General features: G+C 40.1%; 1 protein-coding gene across 1 annotated transcript in view; it reads left to right on the top strand.

The window, feature by feature from the left end:
• Positions 1–2271: 2271 nt before the first annotated feature.
• The window catches only part of LOC143022177 (uncharacterized), an 8631-nt gene continuing 218 nt past the window's right edge, over positions 2272–10684 (top strand). Inside the window, exons 1-2 of the mRNA XM_076180280.1 lie at positions 2272–2388; positions 9728–10684. The exon at positions 9728–10684 is cut by the window's right edge and continues 218 nt beyond it. Of these exons, the coding sequence (XP_076036395.1) occupies positions 9749–10171 (423 nt within the window). The 5' untranslated portion in view covers positions 2272–2388; positions 9728–9748 and the 3' untranslated portion in view covers positions 10172–10684. The remainder of the gene's footprint in view (positions 2389–9727) is intronic.

Raw genomic sequence — 10684 nt, 5'->3', positions numbered from 1 at the left:
AGTTATCAAACAAATTCGTGGTTAAAATTTTCTAAGTGTTTATAGAAATTAACAGAAGAAATATAGGTGGCGTGTTCTCTTATAATGTTCAAAGAAGATTTGTTACTTTTAAAAACAATAATTGTCGTGCGGCCTATGGTATAATCGGTCAGTGACTGCAACCGAGTAGAGCTCAGAGTCGTACGTGCTGCTCCTTTTTGTCACATCTCTCCCTACTTTCTTTAACCGGTCTATTCCTTCTCCCTTTCTCTTTATTTGAGTCTCTTTTTGCAGATACAAGTAGCGGTTGCAAGGTATACAAATACATTTACTGACCAATATTTCTCTAAAAAGAATAACCGTTGAAGAATGGACAATGGAATTTTTAAATTATTTCTCCTGGAAACCCGGGTTTGTTAGGAAATTGTATAATAAAAAAGTAATCAGCTTTCTAATATAACAAGAGAAGTGTGACAAGAAAATGATGTAACAATTAGAACATCCATTGGATACCTACAGCCAGTATACATATCCTATATTTAGCATTTATATGACACCGGGCGACTTGATTCAAATCTGAGAGATCGGTTGCTATAATGTCAACATTCACAAGAAATATTCATTGCTCCAAGGGACGGACGGCTGAATATTGGATAGCGATGGTTATAATGGAAGAGGAATATGAAAAGTGTAAATTGCATTCTACGAATGATCAAGTGGAGGAGGATAAGAAAATGGCAAAAGTCGATGGAAGACCGAAGAGAAGGGTTGACATATAATTGTGGAATTAGACGAAGCATTTGGGTAATGAGTGAGTGGGAAGAGAGGACGTGGCGAAAGTGAATGAAATAATATGGGAAATTTGATGAGATATGGGAAGTTGAGTCGAAGCGGAATGGATAATTACTGATCTATAAGACATGAGAGCTCACAGAACGGATTTAAAAAAAAATACAGTGAGTCGTTAAAACACAAACAAAATGTATCGAAAGTAAGTGACAAGCAGATGAGCATCAAGTCTGTTCTATCAAAGAAGGAAGATAAACTTAGTAAATTTGAAATTCGTCTCTCTGTACATGTAGCATGTCATTCTTCTATTCAGTCAATTGATCATCTGAGTGAATTCTTGAAAGTAGAAATGCCATCAACATCAAGTGCGAGCTCCTGCATTATATATATATATACTGTATATGTATGTGTGTGTGTGTGTACTTACAAATTGGGCTACTTTAGCCAGAAATTTGCGACTTTTAGTCCTGCAGCTCGCGACTTTCGGCAGTTTGCACCGCCGCGCCGGGCAAGTCAGCCTCAACGCGTCAGTCAACAAGAGGCGAGATGAGACTGAAAGGATGGAAGACGTGTGTGCGTTTACCTAATCGTATTTACCTAATTGTAGTGTACAGGAAAGGAACAACACTCGTGGGGTCCCGTCTCCTAATCTCCAATTACATACTTAGTCTTAAATTCATGTATAGTTCCAAATATGTCCTTGTTTTTAAATTGTCGTATTTAGATTTGAATTCATGCATTGTTTGTCTGCCCTATCCAAAGTAACTCTTCGCTTTACCAAAGTAAACCTGAATATAGCATAAAATAACGTAATATCGCCTAGACTGTTTTGAGCAAAAATAGATAAGTAAATAAATATATAAAAAATAAAAAATAAAAAAATACTTTACTCGATACGAACAGAGTACGGTCAAAAAGTAATAAATTCTCAAGCGAGAATATGTTTGACAACTTAAAAGTCATGCTAGACTGGCAAAAATAACGCTTAATTTTTCTTTTCCTAAAAAAAATCTTCTTATAATATTTTCTCATTAAAATAGCCCAATGTAATGGGTGAATTATCTAGGACAATTATGAGAAATTTTTTCACCACTGCTCGACACGACGTCACACGGGAATATATTAGACAACTAAAAGTTATGCTAGACTGGAAAAAAATCATGCTTATCTTTTATTCGTTATTAAAACTTAGGTTTTTATAATATGTTTTTATTAGAATAACCCATAGTCACGGGTGAATTATGCCCATTTAAGTATATTATGTGAAATGTTTTCACGACCGCGCGACATGACGTCAAACGGAAATAAATTAGGCAAGAACTAAAAATTATACTAGACTGGCAAAAATCATGCTTAATCTTTTCTTCTTCATGATAGATTACGTTTTTATAATATTTTTTCATTAGAACACCCCAGTGCCATGGGTGAATTATGCCAATTTTAGTATATTATGTGAAATGTTTTCACGACCGCGCGACATGACGTCACATGGCCTTGTCCTGAGGTGTCCTACGTCGTACCTGTACAACAACCCGGAAGACAAGCGAGCTCAGTATGACCACGACACTGACAAGACAATGACACTTCTCCGGATGGAGGCCATGGAAAGAACCCCGATAGGTAGGCACCCGCTCCCTCCCTCTCCAATGACGACGTCAATTTGTAACGTCTTGTTGCGAACGGAGGGACGAATGATGACGTCATATCGTATGACATATTTAGTGACGTCACAGATGCAACTTCAGGAGGTAAAATGAGTTCCTATAATACTTTCTCCTCCTTGACTTGCCTTTTTTCCTTCTCATCCTCTTCCTCTCTCTCTTTCCCCCTCTCTTTTCTCTCTTGCTCTCTCTCAGGGACGCACTGGTTCGCTGTTCACCCGACGCCGATGAACCCGTCGAACGTGCTGGTGTCGTCCGACAACAACAACGAATAAGGGATTCATTCCCCTCCATCCATCCATCCATCCAGCAGATTCGAAGCACAAATGAACCCTTGGTCACTTGGTGCAAGGGGGGAACCCTCCCTCCCTCCCGGGACAAGTGATTCATTGATGATAATGATAATGATGATAATGGTGATGATAGTGGTAATGGTGGTGATGATAGTGGTAGTGATGATGATGATGATGATGATGATGATGATGATGATGATGATGATGATGATGATGATGATGATGATGATGATGATGATGATGATGATGATGATGATGATGATGATGATGATAATTATAATGATGATAATGATGATGATGATAATGATGATAATGATGATAATGATGATGATGATAATGATGATAATAGTGATGATAATGATGATAATGATGATAATGATGATAATGATGATAATGATGATGATAATGATGATAATGATGATGATAATGATGATAATGATGATAATGATGATGATGATGATGATGATGATGATGATGATGATGATGATGATGATGATGATGATGATGATGATGATGATGATGATGATGATGATGATAACGACGTTCACTTTAAGTACCTCCCGGGCTTTTTGTCGACGGGACCCTACGAGTATTACCTCAGTGTGCCACCATATTCACTCCTGAGGATTGCTTACTTCTTCTTCATTGACACATGTGGATGTCGACTCAGCAACCTTCCTCTTTTATCTATATATACCTTGATGCAATGTATAGGCTTCTTCTCGTTTCCGTAGATGGCTATGTTTATCTCTCTTCCATTTATGTAGATGGCCTTGTTTATTTCTCTCCCGTTTATGTAGGTGGCTGTGTTTATCTCTAACATTTATGTAGATGGCTGTGTTTATCTCTCTCCCATTTATGTAGATGTCTGTGTTTATCTCTAACATTTATGTAGATTGCTTTGTTTATTTCTCTCCCGTTTATGTAGATGGCTGTGTTTATCTCTCTCCCATTTATGTAGATGGCTGTGTTTATCTCTCTCCCATTTATGTAGATGGCTGTGTTTATCTCTAACATTTATGTAGATGGCTGTGTTTATCTCTCTCCCGTTTATGTAGATGGCTGTGTTTTCTCTAACATTTATGTAGATTGCTTTGTTTATTTCTCTCCCGTTTATGTAGATGTCTGTGTTTATCTCTCTCCCATTTATGCAGATGGCTGGGTTTATCTCTAACATTTATGTAGATGACTATGTTTATCTCTCTCCCGTTTATGTAGATGGCTGTGTTTATCTCTCTCCCATTTATGTAGATGGCTGTGTTTATCTCTAACATTTATGTAGATGGCTGTGTTTATCTCTCTCCCATTTATGTAGATGACTATGTTTATCTCTCTCCCGTTTATGTAGATGGCTGTCTATTTCTCTTCCATTTATGTAAATGGCTGTGTTTATCTCTCTCCCGTTTATGTAGATGGCTGTGTTTATCTCTCTCCCGTTTATGTAGATGACTGTGTTTATCTCTCTCCCATTTGTGTGGATGGCTGTGTTTAACCAAGTGCACTGAGAGTGAACTTGATCTTCTTTATGTTTCTTTATCTTATCTTATTGGTTTATCCATTTATTTGTTTTATTCTATTTATGTTTTATTTGTTTATCTATTTATTCATTTTGTGTTGTTTAAGTCTTTTGTCTCGTCCTAGATGAGGTTCTCCATTGTGAGCAGATTCACATATACCGTAAGACATTTTTTTTTTTTTTAAATACTCTCTGTCTACGCATTCCTATTTCTTTCATTACGTCTGCTGTCTTAAGCGGACTCTAGACGATCAATACTATTGCGCAATATTCCGTATTGCACAATATTACTGATGGTGCAGGGATGGTTCGTGATGGTTGGGGCAGGAGATTGTGATCTCTGGATGGTGTCGGCAAGGTGGTCAATATTATTGTACAATACGGAATATTGCGCAATATTATTGATCGTGTAGGGCCCACTTTAGTGCCTAGCGATGTGATTTTTACACCTGAAGAGAGACAATGAGAACTTTTTTAGAGAAAATACCTGAAGACCTTGCGACCTACATCTGCGTTACACTGTCCGATACTGCTGTTATGACTTGCTGATGGCTCTAACAAAATAGAGCTGGGCGCGCTACCGCTGGAGGGTAGTGCGTTACCACCGGACAGGTAGTGCGTTACTGGAAAAATCTGGAGGTGTATTTCCGTCAATGCGTTACTAGGACCATTAACTTCTCACATGAATAGATCAAAGCGGAAGAAACCAAACAACGTATCTTTCCTTTCCTTTAAAAAAGAAAAAAAAATCTCCATGCTATTCTAGGTTTTGTAAAATCACTCTCTATATTTGAAACCCTATAATGTATTCACTTTTTTTTTCTTTTTTAATTCGATTCCATGGCCGAGCGGGTTAGAGCGTCGCTACTTGCAGAGGAGGTCGAGGTGACGGTAGTTCGAACCGCGCCCCCAGCGAGTTGGACCAAGGTCACATTTGATTAAACTCCACGTTACAAAGTCCTCTGTAAGGGGCACCGTAACGACATTAAACCGATCCATCACTGAACCCATTCCATGAAAGCATTGTCTCCTTTTTGCCTGTGTCCGCGTCCTATACTAATGTCACTTCTTGAAGTGTGACAAGACCCGCGTAGTTCCCTTTTTTACTATACTTCTGTTCCTAAAAAGGAATCCTTTCCCTCTTGACGCCTCCCTCTGTTCTGCAGATCCTTCAAAGCTTCGCTCCGACATGCAATCGCCCCTTTATGTAACCCTTCCTTATAGACGTCTCAAACTCCCATTCCCAACACTAAACAAAGCCACAAGTCCGTCTTAATCATATGCAAACAAACATGCTTCCCCGTCATTGTTTGTTTTCTTTGCTGATGGGACGATACATTTTTTTCTTTTTTTTTTAATTTCGATAACAGTTCCGATACTCCTCTAAACTTCCGATTCCAATACGAGTCCCGAAACTGCTTTGAACTTCCGATTCCGATACGAGTTCCGATACTCCTCTAAACTTCCGTATCCGATACGAGTCCCGATAATGCTCTAAACTTCCGATTCCGATACGAGTCCCGATACTCCTCTAAACTTCCGATTCCGATACGAGTCCCGATATTGCTCTCAACTCCCGATTCCGATACGAGTCCCGATAATGCTCTAGACTTCCGATTCCGATACGAGTCCCGATACCGCCCTAAACTTCCGATTCCGATACGAGTCCCGATAATGCTCTAAACTTCCGATTCCGATACGAGTTCCGATTCCAGTACCTCCATTTCCAGGCCCTCTAGTTGGTTCGAGAAACAAATACTTTATGAACAAAATAAATTTATTAATCATTTATCGGAATTGGATCTTTAGAGCAGAATCGGAACTCGTACCGGGATCTATTACTATCATTAATTATTATTATTATCATTGTTATTATCATTATTATAATAATAATAGTAATAATAATGATAATAATAATAATGATGATGATGATGATGATGATGATGATGATGATGATGATGATGATAATAATTATAATAATAATAATGATAATTCATACATATATAATGATACTTATACTACTACTACTACTATTCTACTGTCATTCTTTGTTACACTATCAATCTGTGTCGTGAGGAAGCTTGGACCCAGGAGTGGTCTTGCCCCGCGGAAGAGTAAGGAAGTTGGGCGACGAAGAAGATTTTTAGTTTTGGTCCTAGAAGAAAGCTGTGGGACCCCCTGGGGATAAGACGCCACCGAAGAACGTCCCTTCGAAGAATGGCTTGGGAAGCCATGCAGTGACTGGCGCTCCCCCGAACTCCTCAAAGTCCCTTCAAGACGACGCGACGCCATGGCCCGGGCAGCCGACGCGTCATTGTCAAGACCTTTATGGACATTGAGGAACTTATGGGCTTTTTCAAACGGGCTAAGAAAAAGGGCCAAAAGGTCATTGAAGAGACTATACGGTCCTCGAGGAGAAAATCAAACGCTTTTTCCAACAGGCTTCCGCATTACGAGCCAAAGTTGATGTCAAAAGGTCATTACAAAGACCTTATAGGCTCTGAAGATTGATTATGGGCTTTTTGGAATGGGCTTAGTAAATGGACAGACTCGGTGCGAAAAAAGACATTGAAGTCTTGATCATGTGCAAATTTTTTGGGCTTTATGATTGGGCTTCATAATAAGATGATATAATTGGGCAAACCACAAGGAAAACGATCACGAAAAACGATCTTTTGTTCTTTGGAAAGAAATTTGGGGCTTTTCGAATAAGCCTCGCGAGGCTGGAGCCTTTTCACTTGGGCTAAAAGAAGCTTTTAGTTGCTTGCAGGCCAGCAGGAGCCATAAGACAACAAATCGACACAAGTTACTTGGGCGAATTGGGCTAGCCCTCAGCTGAATAAAATCCTTTGCTTTTATATTGGACAAAATTCCTACATTGTTATTAGTTCAGTGACATTGGCAGTATTCTTTATCATATCATTTTGTCTAAAGGCACAGTTACACTGCTTGAATGAACATATTTCTATTTTTCTGGGAATAAATCATATTCATAGTGATGGACATGTCTGAATAAAATACAATTATTTATAAAGGCAGAGTGCTCCTGTATTTGACTGGTAGATCGCATTAGGGTAACTGTGGAAAAAGTAGATCATATCTTGCAAAAGGTTCATCTGGTTTGTGTGTGTATGTATATACATATATATATATATATATATATATATATATATATATATATATATATATATATATGTGTGTGTGTGTGTGTGTGTATGTATATATATATATATATATATATATATATATATATATATGTATGTATGTATATATATATATTAGATTGCACTAATGTCGTAACACATTGGTAAAATTTAAACTTAGAACCCTGTGTCTTCCCATGTCCCCCTTCATGTACCTCATTACTAGGTATATATTCTTGTACTATACCTTTGTAATCATTCCGCTGAAGAGGACCACAGAGAGTGGTCGAAATATACAGGAACAATCATCTCACTTTTTATCTTTTTCCACCGACAGTGGGTTCTAAGTTTAAATATATATATATATATATATATATATATATAAATATATATATATATGTATATATATATATATATATTATATATAAATTTTGCAGAAATCCACTCGGGAAATATGACACTATGATCCAAACGTTTTCGTCCCTTTAGACATCTTCAGATATTCCCTAAAGATGTCTGAATAGACGAAAACGTTCGGATCATAGTCTCACATTTCCTGAGTGGTTTTCTCCGAACTCTTCTTACATTTACGTCTTTTAGTGTATTGTGTTGCATATATACATATATATATATATATATATATATGTAATATCTTTTTAAGGTGACCCAGTTCCTATATATTTAAGGTGACCTCGTTCCTACATGCTCTATCCTAGATACTCTCTTCATTTACTCTTTATCCTTCTTTTCTCCTTTTCTATCTTGTTCTCTTCCTACTCCCTTTCTCTTCTCTCTTAATAGAATAGGTTGGCGTCAACCAGGATAGAAGGGAAAAGGACTACAATGTACAGAAGGTATTACAACCTCAGGGAGGCTGTCACACACCCCTGGGGGGACGGGGGGTCAGGTTGCATGTCCTGGGGGTCCTATGAAAGAAATGGGGTGTTGAGGGAGCCTACAGGAATAGTCTCCCCTCCCCCCCCAACAGTTTTGGTAATTGATGTCCTTCTGAGCATTTGAGATTTTTTTTTTTTTTGTAAGTGAAAGTAGTATATTTTTATATGTTGGCTGTGTCCACAGGACTAAGCTAAAAATCAGAAAGAACATTGGCAAAAAAAAAAAAAAAAAAAAAATCTTATCGTTACCAGAAAGGGGCCACATGTGACTGAATGAAATAGCCTAACAGCCTAACAGCTCATACGAAGGACAAGTACCACCCAGTACGCCAGGGAATTCATCGCGTCTTCGTGACGACCACATCTGCCGGATTACCTGCAAGACGAAAAAAGACCTTCAAGAAAGGAATCCGGAATCACTTGCCGCCTGGGACAAGGTCGTTCCATATGGGACTTGGGGGGGGGGGGGGGAGGGAGAGGGTTTGGGGGGGGCTTGGGCTGCAGGGGGAAGGCTTGGGGGGGGGTCTTGGATGGGACCTGGGGGGGGGGGAAGGGAAAGGCCAAGCACCACATATAAAAGGAGATGTCTCACCGATCTTGCATTGTGTGTCACTTCTTCCCGAAGTGTGACAACATGAAGGTTCTGGTAAGTACTCGAAGTCTCCACAAGAACCAAAACTTCGATGTTTGGTCCCGGAGAGATGGTTTCTCTAAGTATTCCTTTCTTTTGTTCTTCGTGTTAGCTTGCTATGTTATTGTTGTCTTTTGATTAATAGTGAAGGTTCCTAAAGGGAAAGTCTGTTGTTGTTTTGTGTCCGTCCATCGTGTCTTGATTTTAGTCTTCCTGTTCTATCACAAGTGAAAAATAACGAGAGCCTAAAGACAGTGTGGTTGCCTAAAGCAGAGATAATTAATCATTAAAATCTATCTGTCGATAGTTAGACCCATCCTTGACTATGCGGTATAGTCTTGGTCTCAGTCCCATAGAATATTAGTTCACTAGAATCAGTACAGAGGAGAATAACAAAAATAATACATGGGCTTAGAAACTTACCTTACGATGACAGGGTAAGGCACCTTGACTTACACTAAAATGACAAAGTGCGGGGGTGATCTAATAGAGGTATTCAAATGGGTCAAGGACTTTAACAAAAATGATGTAGACAAGGCCATCATATTAAGACAGCAGGGCAGGGCTCGTAGTAATGGATTTAAATCGGACAAATTTAGATTTAAGAAGGAAACTAGCAAGAACTGGTTTACCAATAGAGTGGTTGACGAATGGAATTGACTAAGAAACCATGTAGTTAGTGAGCACTAAAACAATGGGTTGTTTTGAGGTCACCTAAATGTATGATTAGGGATGATAGGCGGAAATGGACATGAAACTGCCTAATGTAGGCCTTATGGTCTCTTGCAGCCTCCTCCATTTTTCTTATGTCTCCTTCAGGTTCTCTTGGTTCTTGGCGCCATGGCGGCCTGCGAGGCCAAGCCTGCGGCCGACCCTCAGCTCCTCCTCCTCCTCCACCCCGGATACCCCGTGAGCCCCATCGTCTCCGTCAAGTCGGAGCAAGCGGAGCCCCTCACCTACGAGTACACCGTCCCGTCCGCTTACTCCGGAGGATTCCCCCACTACGGCGCCCTGCCCCACGCTGCTGGCCTCCCCTGGGGCGGCTACAACGCTTTCCCTTACTACAACAACAACAACCCCTACTACTACAACCCCTACTTCAACAACCCCTTCCTGACGCCGGCCAAGGCCGCAGAGGAGCCCGCCGCCGCCGCCGCCACTCCTGCCGAAGAGGAGGCTGCCGAGGCCCGCAAGAAGCGCGAGGCCGACCCCCAGTTCTTCACACCATACTGTACATACCAACATTATACCAAGCCGAACTGAGCCGAATCATGGTGATGTACAGAGGCCGTATCGTTCCTCAGGGGGATAGGCCGGTCATGCAGTGGACCATAAAGTCTGATTATTAGAAATATCGGACTATATTTCTCTGCTATTTTGAAACACGGTCGAATTGGAACGAGCGATAACTTCTTCGGATGAGCGATGACTAAAGGAAAACGCTAGATCTCCTCACAGTCCATCCAACAGTTCCCATAATATTTAGTACGACAGCAAAATAATTCGCCCAACAATGTGATCAAATACACATTTTATGTCAGACACAACACTATAGAGTCGCGCGGTAGCCCAATGGATACAGTGTCGAACTCATGAGCAGGTGGGAGTGAGTTCGGTTCCTGGGGGCCACTGCGGGCGTTGTCCCGTTCGTTCCCGACAACCCTGGCCAGGTGGGGAAGCGACCCAAACACCGGTCTACAAAAAAAAAAAAAAAAAAAAAAAAAACGGCTTGCCACGACTGACATGTTTTACCTTACTACGGGATGGTGATTTTTT

The sequence above is a fragment of the Oratosquilla oratoria genome, chromosome 44, assembly GCF_046742065.1.
Source record: "Oratosquilla oratoria isolate Oo_2021 chromosome 44, ASM4674206v1, whole genome shotgun sequence".
NCBI lineage: Eukaryota > Metazoa > Arthropoda > Malacostraca > Stomatopoda > Squillidae > Oratosquilla > Oratosquilla oratoria.
This window is presented reverse-complemented; position numbering and strand designations above follow the sequence as displayed.